The 18953-nt window shown below is 40.7% G+C and overlaps 3 protein-coding genes across 7 annotated transcripts; 2 read left to right on the top strand and 1 right to left on the bottom strand.

Moving 5' to 3' along the window:
• Positions 1 to 3414: 3414 nt before the first annotated feature.
• Positions 3415 to 7769, top strand: LOC143125502 (uncharacterized). Of its 5 annotated transcripts, none has more exons than XM_076287011.1 (12): positions 3417 to 3622; positions 4905 to 5013; positions 5103 to 5165; positions 5465 to 5557; positions 5650 to 5706; positions 5791 to 5997; positions 6091 to 6192; positions 6283 to 6357; positions 6435 to 6637; positions 6793 to 6952; positions 7054 to 7141; positions 7295 to 7769. In XM_076287011.1, exons 6-12 carry the CDS (start codon positions 5904 to 5906, stop codon positions 7308 to 7310), a joined length of 738 nt encoding a protein of 245 aa, XP_076143126.1. In that variant the 5' UTR covers positions 3417 to 3622; positions 4905 to 5013; positions 5103 to 5165; positions 5465 to 5557; positions 5650 to 5706; positions 5791 to 5903; the 3' UTR covers positions 7311 to 7769. The 5 variants fall into 5 exon arrangements, with proteins under 5 accessions (XP_076143128.1, XP_076143127.1, XP_076143126.1 ...); XM_076287010.1 differs by having other exon boundaries at positions 3418 to 3622; positions 6088 to 6192; positions 6286 to 6357; XM_076287009.1 differs by having other exon boundaries at positions 3420 to 3622; positions 6088 to 6192.
• Positions 7770 to 9737: 1968 nt separating this feature from the next.
• On the top strand, positions 9738 to 11265 carry LOC143126048 (uncharacterized). Its single transcript, XM_076287971.1, has 3 exons — positions 9738 to 9815; positions 10091 to 10705; positions 10921 to 11265. The coding sequence occupies exons 1-3, from the start codon at positions 9738 to 9740 to the stop codon at positions 11263 to 11265; spliced, it is 1038 nt and encodes a 345-aa protein (XP_076144086.1).
• Positions 11266 to 14505: 3240 nt separating this feature from the next.
• LOC143126175 (uncharacterized) lies at positions 14506 to 17196 on the bottom strand. Its single transcript, XM_076288089.1, has 2 exons — positions 16061 to 17196; positions 14506 to 15162 (listed from the first exon to the last, which is right to left on the bottom strand). Exons 1-2 carry the CDS (start codon positions 16886 to 16888, stop codon positions 14803 to 14805), a joined length of 1188 nt encoding a protein of 395 aa, XP_076144204.1. The 5' UTR covers positions 16889 to 17196; the 3' UTR covers positions 14506 to 14802.
• Between the last annotated feature and the right edge of the window lie 1757 nt (positions 17197 to 18953).

Here is an 18953-nt window from a genome sequence, read left to right as displayed (position 1 = left end):
CACTTGACAACATCAGCAACTCTCCACAGAATCATTGCATTAGACTTTTTAAGTTCTTGACTCACATCAGCAAAATCTTCACCCCCAGCAACTGCATCTGTGTCTGCCTGATAGCCTGGTGCTAACTGTGAACCTGTATCCTCATTATTGCCTGCAGTTATTCGGGTCCAATATGCTTCATTCTCTATTTTAATAAATCAGCGTAGCTGTAAACATGAGCATGATCTAGATCAATTTCCTTCCTGCTGGTGATCAGCAGATCTGCAGAGTTCTGTCAGGCACGATGGGGTAGTCAGAGTCCTTTTGTGCAAAGCCAAGTGCAGTCACAGAAAGCAGAAAATAATGATAGTTGTTTGTATAACCTCAACAAATGTATTGGCCTTACCTACAGAAATAAGTGTAATTTGAAAAGAAAATGTACCTTCCTTCACAACCACACACACACACAGACACACACACACACGGATGTACAGTGGATGTACATTTTTATGTTAATTTTAAAAGAGACCATCTGAAATATTCAGAAACTCAAAGGGTGGCATAGGCTGCACAATGACATACATATATCATACATACATATATCATACATATTCATAAATGACTAAATTACACAGAAGGAACCTTATTTTTCGAGACAAGAGAAAACCATACGCACTGTGTAAGATGTGTAAAACATCCTATTGCAACAAGGTCTTTGTTGTGTTTGTACAGATTATATTAAAAATTATTTATGTATAGAAGGAGAACAAGTTTCTTCCTTGGTTTGATTTCACTGCTCTGTCCTTCCTCGGAGAGCAAGTTTCTTCCTTGGTTTGATTCCACTGCTCTGTTCTTCCTCGGCTGTGAAAGGAGGCCACGTGCTCTGTGGAGAATGGTCTCTTGGGTTACACCACGTCTGGTAATGGCATGTCACTTTGCACCAGCCTCCCCTAGGTTACAGTCTGTCCTCTGTGCACAGCAAAGCTGCCTTTAGAACAGGAAGCCCTTTACTGGGACACAGGGAAGAAATGAATGGGATTCAGGGAGCATACAGCTACTTACTGGTCATTACTGGGCAGGACAGGTTGGAGAAGACTGTGAGCTAATGCATACAGCCTTGTAAAACAAAACAGTCAATTTAACTGCTGTGAATTAAACAAGATTCATTGGTGTGAAATTGGCAGGGTTGGGTAGTAACAGATTACATGTAATCTAGATTACGTAATCAGATTACAAAAATCAAGTAACTATAATCAGCCCAGATTACAATACAAAATTGTGTAATCAGATTACAGTTACATTGTTGGGGATTACCTGATTACATTTTATAATGCAAACAATGCAACTTTTTTTATGATAGCCTAGCTATCTTTTAATTTGACAAGACGTTCACTTTTTAGACTTTTTTAGATATAGTTAAGAACAAAATTATTCATACCCCTGGCAAATATTGATTTTCTCTTTACCAATATGTTTGTTCTTACTTAAAATTACACTTGCACATGCCAAAAGGTTGCAAGACAATGTGGTAAAATCATGGAATAAAAAAAGTGTTTTTATCTTTTTTAACATTTTTATGAAAAATGCGTTTTCAAAATTATCCATACCCTTTTTAAACAATCACTGGAAACATCTCTATTTACCACCACAGGTCTCAAAATGGTTCATAATACCCAAGCCTCTTCATATATCCACAATGATTGTAGACTGCACCTTTTTAGCAGCAATCTGGGGTTTGAAGCAGGAATGATTATCACTTTGGCCTTGCATTGCCATTGAGCTGCGCTTTTTACGCACGCAGCCTTTCCTTGTCCCGCCCCGCTCTCTCTCGTAGCCCGCTGCCCCTCCTCTGTATATGCATTTAACAAAATATTCAAGATTTTTGAAGGATCGTTGTTGCCACATAGAAGCATTGCATAGAAGACGTCTGGCAAAATTGCTATTAAATCCGCTTAGCATCGTGACCATGCTGCACAAATTTGTTCAAAACTGCTGCATTGAAGTTAACTCTGCTAAGATCTTATCACAACATAGCAAGGCCGTAGTCATGATGTCAACATTGGGGGGGGACCAAATCTGTGGTGGGGTCTGAGGGACCCCCAAACAGAATTTCAATACATTTCCTACCATGCAAAAATATTATTAAAAATCACAAACAAGTCGTTAGTTAGGTCAGTTAATTAGGTTATTCCAAACCCCCCCCCCGTGAGTTTTGTGAAAAGAGAAGGGTGGAGAAGAAGCAACTTCACTGGTCCATCCCATTTGTGTTCAAAATGTATACTTTAAAAGAAATTACAAACTAGAGTATCTTATGATAACCTCTATATTACACAGAATGTGGTTCTTTGACTTATTACTTAAACCTGAAGATTTTTTTAAATTAAGGATTAGACTCATAGGTTTAGAGCCTAATAAGATTTTGTCTTTTAATTTAGATTGTATTATGCTGGCGGCTAATCACACAATTTTAACGTAGTTTGAAAGGGACAAGATTCAGGAATAGGCTACTAAGTCAGGCCCCTCTTCTGTCTGACTCACCTCATGTTACCCCTGTATGCATTATAGCCCCACTAACACAAAACGTTAAGGGAACGTTCGGGAACGTTAGTGTATGGTTCCCTAAAGGGTAGTTCGAACCAAACCAAAAACTAACGGTTAGGGAACGTTACCTAAGGGTTTCTTAACGTTCCTAAACGTTAAGGGAACCAACCAACCAAAACGTTCTCCTGTGGTTGCACAGTACCTTCACACAACGTTCCCGTTTAGTTGTTATTGGTTGTTTTTGGTTGTTCTGAGTGCACCCCCACGCCAGTAGGGGGAAGACGCCTGGTCTGCATTCAGAACCGATTGCAGTTTCACGTTGGATTAAACAAACAATAATACTTCGGTAAATAAAATATAAAATATTTTTATAATAGTTTTCTGCTATCACTAGAATACATTCAGAACATGTTTCATTTGTTCCTGTAGCCTACCATTACCATTTTATATTCACACATTTTACATTATTTGCATTCGAGGCTTCTGATTAGGTGGCAATGACGTCAATGGTAATGCGTCTCTATTCATTCCAATTCCATGCCGTGTTAAATGTGTTGGCATTGTGTGATTGATTGCGCCTCTATCAGCTTTAGAAACTGGAGACAATAACAGCTATAGTCGATACTAACACAAGCTCCATTTCAGTTTTTGAAGTAACATACAAAATGTTTGCAGTCACTTGATTTAGATCCACTCAAATGATTGGTCTTATAAAATCTAAGTAAGGTAAACATCATATCAAGATAATATTTATTTTAGGCTAATATAAATTTTACTAAATAAAAAATATATACTTTTGTGCTTTTTTTACGTATTAGGTGAACTTTAAACAAAAATCTATCAATAGAACACTTTTCACAACTAAGAAAATTCACTTCTTTCATTTCACAATTCACTTCAGTTCAATCAGACAGGCTCTCCCTTACACGTAGGCCTACCCCCACGCCAGTAGGGGGAAGACAGCGCCTCTGCTTTCAGGTGATCGATTGAAGTCTTGTCCTGACTTCCGTTAACGGGCTCTGTTTGAATTCCGTGATTCTTGAACGCCGCTGGAAGAAGTCTTGGAATGGATTACACTCGTCTTGAATTCGATCTCACGAAAGTAAGTGAATTATGTTACAGTTTCATGATGTAGGCCTAGTGGTTGTAATGCAAGAGTTTGAGGTTTAACCTTAAGTCCTTTCACTTGTAGGGCTTTGTTATATTCCGATTCTGCCAAGTTTGTAATTTACCAGAGCACATTGCTCGTTCGTCTTTGTTTGAGCTGTTCTCAACGTGTTATGTTTTGCAGCATTGTATGTTTTGTGTCATCGTGTTAACCTGCTCACGTTGATGTTACAAATAATAGCACTAGGCTACCGTTTATTTTAATTAGTTTTAGTGTACAGTCAGTCCTTTTAGGCAAGTCACTCGGCAGCAGTGGTGTAGGCTAGTGGATATAGGCCTACTGTATGTAGCTGGATCTAGGCTACTGTGATGTAGGCTAGTTAGCTGTAGTGGGTAGGCTATACTGTGATCAACCCCAAATGTATCCTAGTCTATTTTAAGTTGGTATACTAAGATGGTGATGCTTTTTAAGTTGGTATAACCTACTGAACAGTCCTGCATATGTAGGCTACACTAGAGCCATAGAGATGGCTATAGATAATGTCAGAGAATGTCTAATAATCCTTAGAAGGGCTCTGATGTATAGTCTACACTGTCGGCGGCCATTTTGTAACACAGTTGATCGGATAGACGATTCAAGTGAATAGATCTCTGAATTTTGCCTTCAAAAAGCTGAGTAGCCTATCTTGCAATTTTTGCTATGGGAAAATAACATGGGGAGAGAATTATTGCACTCTCCCGGGGACGAAGAAGTCTGAAATGCAGACATTTTGCTCAACACACGTTTGTCCTCTGCCTTCGAGTGGTAGGCTAACTGTGATCTTCAACAGGCCTACGTTAAGACAGCAACTTAGATTTTTGCTACCCCAGACCTAACTTGCAATGTAACTTGTCATAGGTAGTTAGGTTAAATTAACACCCTGATCTCCTTATAGGCAAAGATGGCAGTTTTGGTTCCTTTTTGTAGGCGAACTTCAGAGGTCTGTTGGGAAGCATACAGGAAGGGGCGGAATGTGTGTAGTAGGCTATACACAGCTGCCATACTGGCTTTACAAACTAAGCCCATGCATTTCTATGGATGCTGTGTCTCCCCATTAGAAATTCTCTGGGCTACAATACAAAAATCAAGTCAAAAGCTGGGCCAAATATCCAGTCAAGAAAATCTGGTTGTGTACAGATGACTGATTGCTGCAATACTATCAATAATAGTTTTCTCTATATGAAAATACGGCTTTGCTCTACTACTGGCTCACAAAAACGTTGTTGTCTTAACGTAGATTCATACACCAAAGCTATGGAAAAATGTCAGCGGCTGATGGACACTTCTAGCATTGAGGCGGAAGAAGATGCGAGTGTCCACAAAAGGCAGTGCATGGTCACGTGATGGTAAGACCTCTTAAATACAGACTACATTATTTGCACAATTAAAATATTCTTTTTGCAATCAGTGCAGATTGTATGGTCTTTTATTTCAGATGAATCCGTTCCGCAAGCAAGAAAGCATTCCAGGATGGTGCGTGTGCCTGGAAACCCTGTCTGTAAGTTAACATTTATACATGTATTATTTAAGAAAACCAGTTGAGTCATATTTCCTACCATGGAACTACTGACATTCATGTTTATTAACCTAGTGCATATCATGTTACTGTTCTGATGTATTTGTCTCTTCCTGCCTTTTATTAGGTCAGCAGATGTCACTGCCTCCACCACCTGCATGCGAGTTTTTCTTTTTAGCGATTGTTTAATGTAACAGCATAGGTTTATCTTTTGCAAATGTCATGTGCAAGAAACCTACCATAAATTAACTGACCAATATTCATATTTACTTTCTTTTTAGATGAGTCAACACCACACAGGCAACCAGCTCATTGCCCAGAGCTGGATGGGTCTATTATAACGCCTGCCACTTCATCTTGGGACCCAGTTGAAGGTACAGTGTCTTTGAATTTTCCATTTCCAAGTAAATACAATTTCATGACAAGGAACTTGAGAGTAAGTAACTTTTTTTGTTGTTGTAAACAGCACAAGTGACTCATCACACAGAGGGAGGTGGCTTGGCCATGGAGACGGAAATAAGAGGTAAGAACACTCACTTAATTTGTTCACATATGCAGGTATATAATGTATTTAACAACTAAAACTAACACCATCCATTTTCCATAGCAATAAGGACAACCATTACCGCATGGCACAGCGAATGGACGCATTTGAGGAGAAGATGGATGAGCTGCTCATGCTCTTAAGGAGCTCCCAGTCACCTCCCTCTGCTCCAGTCGATGACATATTGCTGTCGTCCTGCTCGACAGTCACTGAGCTGCAGGAGAGGAGGAACAAAATGCCCTCCCTCCAGGACTTGGGTGCCAGTTGAAGGTACAGCGGCTTTGAATTTTCCATTTCCAATTAAATGCAATTTCATGACAAGGGATTTGAGTGTAACTTAACTTTTTTGGTTGTAAATAGCAGAACTCGTCACACAGAGGGAGGTGACTCCTCGCCCAGTCGGTCGCCCAGTGCTGGATGGGTCAACTTTGACTCGCCCTTCTTCATCTTGGGTGCCAGTTGAAGGTACAGCGGCTTTGAATTTTCCATTTCCAATTAAATGCAATTTCATGACAAGGGATTTGAGTGTAACTTAACTTTTTTGGTTGTAAATAGCAGAACACGTCGCACAGAGGGAGGTGACTCCTCGCACAGAGGGAGGTGACTCAGCCATCGAGATGGAAATGAGAGGTAAGAAGACTCGCTTAATTTGTTTACATATGTAATTTTATAATGTATAACAACTAACACTATCAACTTTTCCATAGCTGTGAGGACATCCATGGTCCGCATGGCACAGCGAATCGACTTGATTGAGGGCAAGATCGAGGAGGTGCTCAGCCTCTTAAGGGGCTCACAGTCACTTCCCTCTGCTCCGGTTGAAGACCTTTTGCTGTCCCCCTGCTCGACAGTCACCGAGCTGCAAGACTTGGACCAGAGTCTTGGTAACCAGGAGAGGAGGAACAAAATGGTAATTAAATGGCCATAGTCCTGCCCTTAAGATAAACACTATGTAATTGCATAAATTCAAATCATTATAACTGAACTGACTTACAATATGAGATTGTATAAGCTCTCCACTTTCTATGTGTTGTTCTATATAATTTGTATTTCTGTGTTTTACAGCTACTTTTCTTGGCGTCCCTTGGAGGGTTGACTCCAGGTGCTGCCATCCGTCGTATGCTACGGCGGGTGGCAACCAACAACGTTCTAAAAGAGTACAGCCTGCGGGGCAGGAAGGCCAAGAAATCCTTTCAGGACCTAACCCTCTGCAGGGTTTTAACAGGCAGGTGTTATTTTATTGTTCACATCAGTATTATGCTTAACTTGGCTGATAAGAAGTTTTAATTTGACTTAACTTTTCTCATTTGTTGATTTCTACTATAGCTGCGGCCCAGAAAAACTTCCCTGCGCTAAATGCTGCAGAGGCGGAGGACCTGATTGGGCTAGCACTGAAGTTTGCCCCACACAGACGGTAAATTGAAATTTGTTCATAACAATCAAAGTAATGGGAAAACTACTTTTTTTGTGATCAGAAAAAAAAGGGTTGTTAGTAAGGCACTTTGTCTTGTTTTTTTCAACATGTTCATTCTTAGTATGACATCAAACTTTTTTTTTTTCTTTTTAGGCAAGCTGAGGACTGATCTTGTTGAGACTCGACTCGGACTTGAAGGACTGGAGCTCTATTTTTTTTATTTTTTTTTTAAAGCTTTTGTATTTTTTTTTGTTGTATTAAACCTTTTGTATTTTTCTTTAATTAAAGCTATAGTATTTTTTTGTATTACAGCAATTGTAATTTTTACACACAAAAACAACCACACACAGGAGCAGCTTCTTTCGCACTGTTATCACTCTGTGGATAAGTACTTACTTTATCATTCCAATATACGTCTTGCACTCTACATTTGCACTATTACTTTGCACTCAACAGCCCACTCCATGTGTACTTGTATTGGTATTATGTCTTTGTATATTGTGTTGGTATCTGCCACAATGTATATTGTTGTCTATTGTACAGTGTGTCTATTTGTTGAATGTAGCACCTACCAAAGTCAAATGCCTTATGTTAATATACTTAGCTAACACTAAGTCTAATTTTTATATATATACAGTGAGGCCTTTTAAAATTGTTTTTTTTTTGTCTTTTGATAATTTTATATTAAAGTTATAAGTTCCATCGATTTTGCCTGTTCATTCTTTCCTGCTAATATATAATAATGCATTCCTGCTCGTGCTGTTTAAAGTAATTGGTATGCAAAGGTTGCAATGTTAGGGGAGGGTTCCCTAAAGGTTGCAATATTTAGGGAAGGGAACGTTCCCTAAATGTTAGGGAACGTTATGGGAACAGTTAGGGAACGTTGGGGGAAGGTTTTTTAAAGTTTGCAACGGTTAGGGAACGTTAGGGGAAGGTTTTTTAAAGTTTGCAACGGTTGGGGAACGTTAGGGGAAGGTTCTCTAAAGTTTGCAACCTTTAGATAACGTTAGGGGAACGTTCAGGGAACGTTTTATATAACCAAGAACTAACGTTTCCGGAACGTTCAGCAAACTTTCCATGGGAACCAAAACTTGCTCAAAAACTAACCTTAGGGTAACGTTTGGGAACCAAAAACTAACGTTTCCGAAACCAAAAACTATGGTTCCCAGAACGTTTTGGAAACCATAAATTGTTAGCTGGGAGACTGGCTTCTGACATAAATGACATTTTGTGCCAACATGTAGAAACACTAGGCCTACTACAGCCTTTAATTGGTGAATGGAGGTGCAAATTCCTTTCTTTGGTTATTGTCCGCGATTCACATTAACTGTAGGCTATCACGTATTGTAAACATCGCCACATTTGATCACGTTTTGCCTGCATGGATGCGCGATTGAGTGCGAATCTAAATAATATGCAAGATGCAACAATCATTTACGGAGCCCCCCTGGGGACAGGGTGGGCAATATTTTTAGACCGCACTTTTGCGTTCCCACGCAATACTTTTTGCGTTCCCTCGCAATACTTTTGCGTTCCCACACAATACTTTTGCGTTCCCTCACAATAGTTTTTGCGTTCCCTCGCAATAGTTTTTGCGTTCCCACGCAATACTTTTGCGTTCCCTCGCAATAGTTTTGGTGTTAAGAAAACCGTTTTCTTCCTCTGGTATGTTGGGGGCTCTGTACGCAGATCCCATTCACGTAAGAGGCGCGCTGTCATAGGCTTGGCTAGGCTACTGGTCCAGGCTGGCTCTCACAAACAGGTAAGTTTGGATGTTTCAGTTAAATCGTTTTGACTAAGTTTAGTGTGCGTTGCCGATTTGGTTATGTTAAACAACTGCATGAACTGCTTGAACGTTCCTCCCTGAGCCGCGAGCACCACCAAGCCACTAACAATGTAAAGTAGGTGCTTCAGTGCCTGCACTATCTACAGATTAAAAGTTAAAGTTTTAGTTGGTACTGCTGTGCACTAGTGGTTTGTATCAGCTGCAGTCACATGAGTAGACTAACCTAATATCATAGTGAGTGGAATCTGGTGGGGGGGGGGGGGGGGAGACCGAATGTAGCCTACACACACACTCAGCAGACGGCAACAGGATTCACAAGATAAAGGGATCTTCCTGTGAGGTGAGGGAGTAGCTAAATTGCCACAGCTTGCACAGCTGTAAGAATTGTATGAAATATAGCTAATTTATTATACAACAGTGATGGTAAGTAGCAACTTCAGTGTGCCTTATGTACGTTCATGTTTTCTTTTACTTTTTCGTGTTTATACCGTCGACTGGCTACTTAAGCTCAGGTACTGTAACAGCTCCGCTAGCATAATAGCTAATTGCTAACCCTAACATCACAAAGCTAGTATCGTATCGTAGGCTACAGTTCAACATATGACAGCACCTGAACGTACCAGACGGGAATTTTGTTAGCTAATCATGGTTGTGGGACGCAACTTGACTGTTCAAAACAAAGCGTCTATGTGTGTAACACATTCCCATGTTAATAGCGTCAAACAGAATTTGTCAGAGATTCTTGTCAACCATTTTAGAGCCATAGCTGTAAGTTAACGTATTTTATTCTGTGTTTCATCTTGTCTAGACATGGACCAGGATCTTGAGTCTTTCCTAATATCAAGGAATGTCAGTGAGGACAACCTGCAGAGAATGAAAATGGACGAAGTATGTAGATTATGTTGATAATTTCACAGATCTTAACTGGAGTAATAACTTGTTGTCTACAGCATGTTGAATACACACTGAAATTAGTAGGAGTTTGTATTAACCATGTCAAAAAAATTTACATTGCAACTGTGCCTAGATTAATCTAGACCACCCAAATCTTCTACACTGCCTTTTCTGAAAATGATTAGGCTAACACATTTTGTATGTCTGCGCGTGGTGTGGGTGGGTGGGTGAGTGTGGGTGCTAAACAATAACTTTGTTTGTTATTGCAGATTGACAGAGCTGTCTTAAATGTTATGACCGATGAAGAGATGGCCAAATACATCCCCTCTTATGGCAGCCGCCTGGCGGTCCGGTCATTTTGTCGCATAAAGGAAACTGATGGGCCTACAACCACAAGCATTCAAAGGCTCCGTCAAAAGATTGCAGAGGGAAGGATTTGTAAAAGAAAAGGATCTGCTGCCAAATCTTCCTCAGAGCCAAAGGATGACCTGATGGCAAGACACAAGAACACAAATGCCATAAGAAGCAAACGGAGGATTGAAGTAGGTTGGCTACATTATCAGAATCATTGCTTTCATCAAGTGAGGTCTAAGAATGGTGGAGGAACAAGGCATCTGGTGCTGGAGAAAAGTACCTCAGTGAAACAGATGATGGTGATGGCAAAGAATCTGTTCTTCCCAGAGGGCAAGTCACCTAAAGGACCTATTGAGGACTTTACATATGAGATATGTGATTTCAAGAAACAGCCTGTGGCCACAACTAGTACTATCGCAGACCTTTATGAGCAGTCAAAGCTGAAAATGGTTAGACTTTACCTGTGTACAAGACCATTTGTACATTCAATCACAGAGTCTGACACTTCAGCCACTGAGAACCATGAACAGGTATGTATTAATAAATCCGTTTTTTTAATGATTTATGTTAATCAGCCGTTTGTAAACATTTCGGACACAAATAAATAATGTGTACTGTGATACTTCTTTAGATTTCTTAGCAATGGGAAATATTCATGCAGCCTTTATTAGAATATTGTATCACATTGTGGCAATGGTAATATAAACCAAAACTAGAAAATAAACCAAAGTTGCGGTCATTTCAGGTCAAAGGTCCAAATCCTATGCATGATCCTGAGGCAGATAAAGAAGATGAAGCTGAAAGCTCTCCACAGTCCTCCACACCAGATGTAAGCCTACGTTTCTCAAGTCCAGTGCAACTTCATCATGATGCAAGTCCAGTCCATTCCATTGCTGACACAGAAGGACTACCAGCCATGCCCTCCTACCAGGTCCATAACATTTCCTACAGCTTTGAAGTCCCTGCAATGTTACTGGACCCCAATGAAAATGAAGTTTTCGTCTTGCAAAGTGAATGGAGAGGACAAGAGATTTCCAATGATGCTGATGAAACGCTTCCAGTCATGCGGGTAAGTTCTGAGCTGTTTTAGTGGCACTTTTCCATACAGAGTACCTACTGTACTCTACTCAGTACCAGGTCATTAGCATTTCTAATTAAATTGGCTCAGGCCAATCCAAACTTTTCTCATCTGTTGTTCCTCGCTGGTGGAACACACTGCCAGTTCCTACAAGGGCAGGGACATCCCTCTCCATTTTCAAAAAACTCCTGAAGACCCAGCTCTTTAGAGAACATCTCCTCTCATAGCAACACTTACAACAAGTCTTGCTGATCGATCCTAGCACTCACCAGCCGTCTTAAACTGACACGTAACTGTTAAAAACAGCACTCACTGATGCACTTATTCTTACTGTACTCTAATGTTTTTTAAATTGTCCTAATATTGTTGAGAATTGCTCTAAAACTTAAACTGTTTACCATGTTGTTAGTCGCTTTGGCTAAAAATGCGTCAGCCAAATGTAATGTAATGTAATGTAATTTCCATTGCAAATTGACATGGCCCATACCGTGGTCCGTTTTGTATTGATTTCATGTCGGTTCTCTTCAATTCTGTCTATGTCTCTGTCGTCCAGATGTTTGTGCCGTTTCGCTTCTTTGCCTTCCTCTGTGTCGTTTTCTTTTCTTTTTCTTTTCTTGTGAAAGACAACTCAGCCTTCATCCAAGAATCGAAATCTGGGTAATCTCCAAGAATATTAAAACTAATATTAAACTCATCCATTGTGCCGGATGTTTTGGAAGTTTGTCCGTTACAAAGTATCTGCAGGTCAACTCGCGTAGCTTAGCAACAGAGTATTATAAAGTAATAAGTGGCCGGACTACTTGCGCAGTAATATGAAAGACGTGAAATAGAAGCACAAAGCCCATTTTCCTTGACAGCGGTCTGTTATACTTAGCAACGGTCTGTTATTCAGAATTAGCAGACCGCCGAATGTTGGGAAGGCCCATTCCAGTGAATGGAGCATTCTGCAGCATTATGAAGAGGCGTGTAATAATGACTAGTAAGCTGTTGATGTATGTGGTTCAGTAATTAACCTTTCCAACTTATGAAAATGTTTCTCTTGTAGGAGATTGCAGTGATGTCAAATACTCAGCCACACTCAGCTGATCAGAGCAACACACAACCAAGTTTGGATGATCCACAGCCAAACTCAAGGATTGACCAGGACATGCACAGATTAGGCAACTCTCAACAGACACCTGTACCCTTATTGGTAAGTCTGGAGTGTAATTCTTACTCATCAAAGTCATTAAAATGGGAAAGTATATTGTTTTGTTATGTAGTTAAGTAATTAATATTTCTGTGTTATAAAAATGTTCCTTTTGCAGGAGAGTGCAGCAATTTCAAACATTCAACCACCCACCGCTGATGAAGGCAACCAGGTGTTGCATGGATTCGGGAATGCTCAATTCACTCCAGAGATTATTCATCCACCATCGATACCAGGTGAACAACAGCTTGATTATTCTGGATTATCATTTGACAATATTCATAAACGTTTATTTTTTAAGTTCCACTTCATGGTCCACTCCAAGGGTGCCAATAGCTGTACGTGCTGTGCAAAAGGGTAGCTTAAATAAAAAGTTGGTGGTTGCTATGTGCATGTGGGTGGGGTGTGTGTGTGTGTGTGTGATCTTTTGAGTAATGAGTGTGGACAATAAAGATTATCTCTCTTTATCTCTCTCTCTCCCTCTATCCACATCACTATCCATCTATCTAGATGTTCCAGATACACTGGATGGGCAAACAACAGATGAACCAATTACACTAACTATTAGAAGAGGACATTGTCTCAGTGATCTGATTCAAGCCTTCAAAAACCCAGATATTTTAAATATGGATGTCTCCATCAAGATGCGCCTTCCAAATGGAGCACTGGAGGAAGGAGAGGGTAGTGGTGTTACAAGAGATTGCCTAACAGAGTTTTGGACAGATTTTTATGAGAGGTGCACCTTGGGAGGGGACGTTAAAGTCCCATTTATTAGGCACGATTACCAGTTTGAGGAATGGCAGGCAGTTGCCAGAATTTTAGTAGTTGGTTGGAAATTTGCACGCTACTTTCCAGTTAAACTGGCACCTCCATTTCTTGAAATGGCTTTATATGGTACAAACACCAGCAGCTTGAAGGACTCGTTCTTACAGTATGTCTCAGATAACGAAAGACAAGTTCTTCTTAAGGCTTTGGAAGATTTTAACTCTGTGGAGAAGGATGATCTATTTGATGCTCTTGAGATACATGATTGCCTGCAAATGCCAAATGAAGAGAATCTCATACCACTGCTGTCACAATTGGGACACAAGGCTCTCCTTCAGGCACCATTGTTTATCATAGAGAGTTGGCGTCCGATTTTGCAACACTTTGCAACATCTATGCCACCTGATGTTCTGCATGGTGTTTTATGTCAGAAAATACCTACTGCCAAAGCTGTGAAGGAGCTTCTGATGTTCCCGCACAATATGTCTCCTCTACAAACAACAGTTGCCAGATACCTGAAGAGATACATAGGAGATATGGATACGCACAACCTTCAGCTTTTCCTCCGCTTCTGCACTGGATCCAATTTGATTGGGAAAAAAATCACTGTTGAGTTCATTGAGACCTCAGAATTTCAAAGACGACCTCAATCCCACACATGTGGCTGCATTTTAAAACTACCTGTAGGTTACCACAACTATCCAGAGCTGCGCTGTGATTTTAATAACATACTTGCCAGCTCTGTTTGGGTAATGGATTACATCTAGGTATGATTTGATAAATTGTGTTTTGTTCATAGGTTATATCCTGTATTTTTTTACATTTTCTAGAGACTGATGTAAGCTTACCATGCAGTTTGTTAATGACAGGGACTTGTGTGCTTGTTGGTTTGTTTTTTTCCCCACTGAGGAATGTCATACTGTTCAGAAAATATTATTTCCTGTTTCTGCATTGCGTGATGACTCTTGCATTAAGGCTCATGCATTAAGATGTTAATGAGTTAACTCCAACAGTTTTAACTACTTGAATGAGATCTGTTGTGTCCTAGCAAGTATTAACTTTTACTGAAGGGCTGGTTTTATAATGCTGTTTGCACTTTGTTCCATGTGCATTGATCAGTTCAATAAACTGGGAACATTTTTCACTTTTGCTGCAGTATGCACATTCATTCTGTATTCCTTCATAGATGTACAGTAGAGGGCTGTCATGGATTTGTATAGTAAAATCAAATTGTGCATTGCAACAAAGGTTGTTGAAAAAACAAATGACAAATGTTATGCCAAGACATACATTTTAATTCCAGGCAATATTTTGTATGTATTGTAGGGGAGCACTGCTTGACAACACACCTTTTCAAGCACTACAATGTTCCAAATTATGGTTTTGAAAAAAAAAAAAAACACAGATGTAAACGTAATGTAAATGTAAAATAATTTTAGAAAAAATGAAGTACAGCATACCTCCTGATTGCATGACAACGTGCATGCAGCTCTGCAAATAAACAATGCAGAACACTGTGTTGTATTGTGAAATGTAGTTAAGTTAGTGTAGTGTTTGCACATATGGGACCACATCTTTTTGGGAGTAGCTGCAGTCTATGTGTCATGTCCAAAAGCAACTCTATCAAGATTGAAGAACCTGGTGAGCTCTGATCTCAGTGAAAGGTAGAGCTCAATGGCCATGTATGCATCCACAGGAACCTGTAAGTTTCTTTCTGCCATTATGCTGGTACAGAGGGTGAACAGATCATCGTTACAGGCAATGGCACGGCGATGGGTGCAAAACTCCTCACACCTGGCCAGATCCTCCTCTTCCACGGGGCACAAATGGTCCTCTGTGCCATATAACTCTGGAATGGTGTACATAGCATCAGGTCGACCATGGGGAACATGCACATTCTTTGAAGGACGAATCAGGTGGTTGTTCCAGGTATTTTTGGTGCAGTCCAGTTCATCCTGCAGAGGTGGAAAAATAGATCAAACACATTTTAAGCAACTGAATATTTTCCAAACTTCCTCAGACCACTGTCTGTAGGCTACTCTAGCCATTACAATGTAATGTACATAGATATATGACAAGTTGAAACCCCAACTAAGTATGGATCATGGAGACCCGCAGCGGTAACAAAACAGACAGGAGACAGACAGACTCTGCGGCGAAACCGCTGGCACCTCCGTGACAGCAGAGACGCCCCAGACACAAGGGACACACAGCATACAGATATGCAACACGCACAACAACACAGCCCCCACACCCTGCACCTGCCAACCACCTGCGACCCACAGACCAACAGCAGCCTGGTTACATGACAAGGTCTGGACGTATCTCCAGATCAAAGCCAACTCTCGACCTGTAATGTAAAGGGTGTGGGCGGATTGCTGCCCTAAAATTAAAAAGAAAAGAAAGAAATGTAATCACTTACCTGTTACCTGAAAATGTGTTCTGTTCACTTACCTAAATCCCCTTGGTTTACTGAACTTGTTACTTAAAAAAAGAAAACAAAAGAGAAATATAATCACTTACCTATTACCTGAAAATGTGTTCACTTACCTGAATCCACCTGGTTTACTGTACCTGTTACTTGAAAAAATGAGTTCACCTACCTGATACCTACCTGTGACCTTACCTGTTACCTGAAAATGTGCTCACTTACCTGAATTCACTTGGTTTACTGTACCTGTTACTTGAAAAATTAGTAGCCTACAAAGTATACTTACCTGTGACCTGAGTCTTAGAAGAAAGTTACACTTCACACGGATGCTCATGTAATGGAGGTGAGCGAGGTTAAGCAAGGTTCTGTCTGGCAGGCTATGGCTGAAATGAAAGTAGGTTAATAGAAAACGTTTAACTTACCTGTATTAAGGCCAGAAAGCAAAACAACATTAGGTTCTTGTCCAGGAAATCGCCCACGAAATCCCCCTCGTCTTTTAAACGGTGAAAGTGTTCCAGCCAGAAGTCCACGCACTGTTTGCGAAGGAAGCCCCACCAGCTCTCGATCCTTTGATTACTTGTGCTTTTCCCATATATGAAGCTTCGCTCACCTCCATGAGCATCTGTGTCATTACGGCGAAAGTAGCGCTGCATATCACGGATGGAGCTGTTTTCTGTCCCCATGTCGGTCCTGACAATGCGTGGACATCCCCCAAGCTCCTGGGCCGTCTCTAAGTAGTACCCACCAACAACCTTAGGGTCACTACTAGTGTTGTACGCATTCAACCATAGCATTCGTCTAGAAAACCCATCAATAGCCCCGTTGATACAGATACCAAAGGGCTTCAACTTGTCGTAGGAGTCTACATGCCAAATAAAATTTGGTCCCTTGGCAAAGTAAGCCCTTCGAGACAGTCTCCGGCGTCTCCTGAGTTCTGTACTCTCTGGATCCAGTGTCGACAATATCATCCGAACATCCTCCTTCCGGATGGACATGCCCTTTTCGACACATCTGGCGTGCATAACTCTGTAGCCATGCAGGCCTCCAGAGCCTCGGAGTTCGTCCCGGATAAAGCGCACGGCATCTTCTAGTGCATCATATCTCCGCCGAAACAGACCGTTTTTCTTTAAAATACGCTTCAGAGTCTTCAAGCACATAACCACATTGTGTCTCACCGCCAAAGCCTCCAGCATATTTTTGTATGTGAGCCCCATGTTAAAGTAAAACTTAATCAAGTTGAGGTTATCCATGATGTGCGAACCAATGGACCTGTGTGTCTCCTACGCCAGACTGGGAATACAGAGCCCTGCAATAGACCACTCCAAACTATTGCGAGGGAACGCAAAAACTATTGCGAGGGAACGCAAAAGTATTGCGTGGGAACGCAAAAACTATTGCGAGGGAACGCAAAAGTATTGCATGGGAACGCAAAAACTATTGTGAGGGAACGCAAAAGTATTGTGTGGGAACGCAAAAGTATTGCGAGGGAACGCAAAAAGTATTGCGTGGGAACGCAAAAGTGCGGTCTAAAAATATTGCCCACCCTGTCCCCAGGGGGGCTCCGTAATCATTTGAGGCCTATACACGGTAATTTCTGGCATTACTACTAGCATATGAATGCATTATTTATGTTGAAAGACGTGAAAGAAATGACACAGGCTTGCACAAATTCATCATTTAAAATAAAACGTTTCACTTTCGCTATCATTGCGAGAATAGGCTACAATATGGAAAATGTTCCCTTTCAGTCTGATCGGCTCCAAACATGTATGGGATTTCCTTAGCCTGTGCTACACCTTTCCAATAAGTTTTGTGAAAAGTGTACCGGTAGCTTTTGCAATATTGTTGACAGCCCTACCTCACAGCAGTAGGGTGCAGTAAATGGAAGCTTTTGATAGCGCACGCCACTAACGAAAAACGGAAAATCACCAGGACAAACCACTCAGGGGTGTAGGCTACTCTGGAACCATAGGTCACTAATTTGTGCGTTATTTACGTTTGATTACATTTCAGATACGTGTTGGTTTCCTGTAGGCCTAGTAAAGCGCTTTATTCTTTCTTTATTTTTCTATGTCCGAATATTGGGGGGGACATTTCGGTCATATTTGAATATTGGGGGGACACGTCCCCCTCAATGTCTATGGTGACTACGGCCCTGCAACATAGTAGGCTACATTGAAGAGACTAAACTAAGTTAAGTTATGCAATCAAGCAGTATCTCAAAGCTAACGTTAGAATACTGTTTGGATTGAATTTAGCATGCTTAGCTTACTTATAGCTGCTTGTCGAAAACGTTATGAATTGCATCCACACATCAGCAGCCTTTAAACTGTGTTACAATTGCAATTTGCAAGGGTTCCCTCATGAACGTCTTAAAGTGACAGGCACTCAATTAGAACTATACACTCCACCCCCCCCTCCACCATATTGTTCTCTGATAACCATTTCTTGCCTTGTGTGGCTGTATGTTTTGGATCATTGTGTGGTTTAATGTTCAAATGCTGCCTTTTGGGGCAGTCATGGCCTACTGGTTAGGGCTTCGGCCTTTGGGCTTGCCGGTTCGACTTCACTAATTCATGGATTGGGATAAATGCAGAGACCAAATGTCTCTCACGAGATCAAAAGATATACTTACTTATTACTAACTTACATACTATTGGGGCAGGTCTCTCGGCACACTGCCTGATCTTTTCCTCCTAATCTTAATGTAGCCTCTTGTTTTAGTGTTACTGTTTACTTTGAGAAAGTCACCAGGTCCCCCTGGTTGAAAAACATCCCAAAATAATAATTTTCTCACCCCCACAATTGAAATGGACATGGTGTCATTTGGGTTTTATGCTTCCCTTTTTTATGCCAATCTCAGGCCATGTCCCTGGGTCAAAAAAATCCAGCGAAAGTTAAATTCTTTGTCCAGGTGTGCCCTTATAAAAGTTAAGCTGAGTTGTGCATGTTTGGAGAAGAGTGGAGAAAAATAGAATGAGAATTCTTTTGTCAATTCTTTGGTGATGTCTTTTACTTAATGGGCATATTTATTAAAGTAATCTAAAAGTAATGCTAAAGTAATCAGATTACATGTTTTTGGTAATCCAACTGATTACGTTACTGATTACAAAAATTACCATGTAATTTGTAGTCAGTAATGGATTACATTTCAAAGTAATCTGACCCAACCCTGGAAATTGGACACTAGGATCGGTAAGGCTCAGCTAATGCACTTTCATAGAACAATAGAGACAGCTGAAACAGACTGGATGCAGCACCTGAGCAGCACTAGAATAACAATATAGGCTACATGCTAGCAGCATGTTAGCAATA

Source organism: Alosa pseudoharengus, unplaced genomic scaffold, assembly GCF_046254945.1.
Source record: "Alosa pseudoharengus isolate Yale_2024_CS ecotype anadromous, Long Island Sound unplaced genomic scaffold, YU_APseudo_1.1 YU_APseudo_1.1_scf_16, whole genome shotgun sequence".
NCBI classification, from domain to species: domain Eukaryota; kingdom Metazoa; phylum Chordata; class Actinopteri; order Clupeiformes; family Clupeidae; genus Alosa; species Alosa pseudoharengus.
The sequence above is the reverse complement of the archived record's forward strand: the minus strand, read 5'-3'. Positions and strand labels throughout refer to the sequence as shown.

Coding starts and splice junctions, on each gene's coding strand:
- LOC143125502 (XM_076287009.1), top strand. CDS start 5,904: ATGACATATTGCTGTCGTCCTGCTCGACAGTCACTGAGCTGCAGGAGA. Junction 6,193..6,282: donor ATCTTGGGTGCCAGTTGAAG/GTACAGCGGCTT, acceptor GGTTGTAAATAG/CAGAACACGTCGCACAGAGG. Junction 6,953..7,053: donor CCTCTGCAGGGTTTTAACAG/GCAGGTGTTATT, acceptor TTTCTACTATAG/CTGCGGCCCAGAAAAACTTC.
- LOC143126048 (XM_076287971.1), top strand. CDS start 9,738: ATGGACCAGGATCTTGAGTCTTTCCTAATATCAAGGAATGTCAGTGAG. Junction 9,816..10,090: donor AGAGAATGAAAATGGACGAA/GTATGTAGATTA, acceptor TTGTTATTGCAG/ATTGACAGAGCTGTCTTAAA. Junction 10,706..10,920: donor CCACTGAGAACCATGAACAG/GTATGTATTAAT, acceptor CGGTCATTTCAG/GTCAAAGGTCCAAATCCTAT.
- LOC143126175 (XM_076288089.1), bottom strand. CDS start 16,888: ATGGATAACCTCAACTTGATTAAGTTTTACTTTAACATGGGGCTCACA. Junction 15,163..16,060: donor GCTTTCTGGCCTTAATACAG/GTAAGTTAAACG, acceptor CCACCTCTGCAG/GATGAACTGGACTGCACCAA.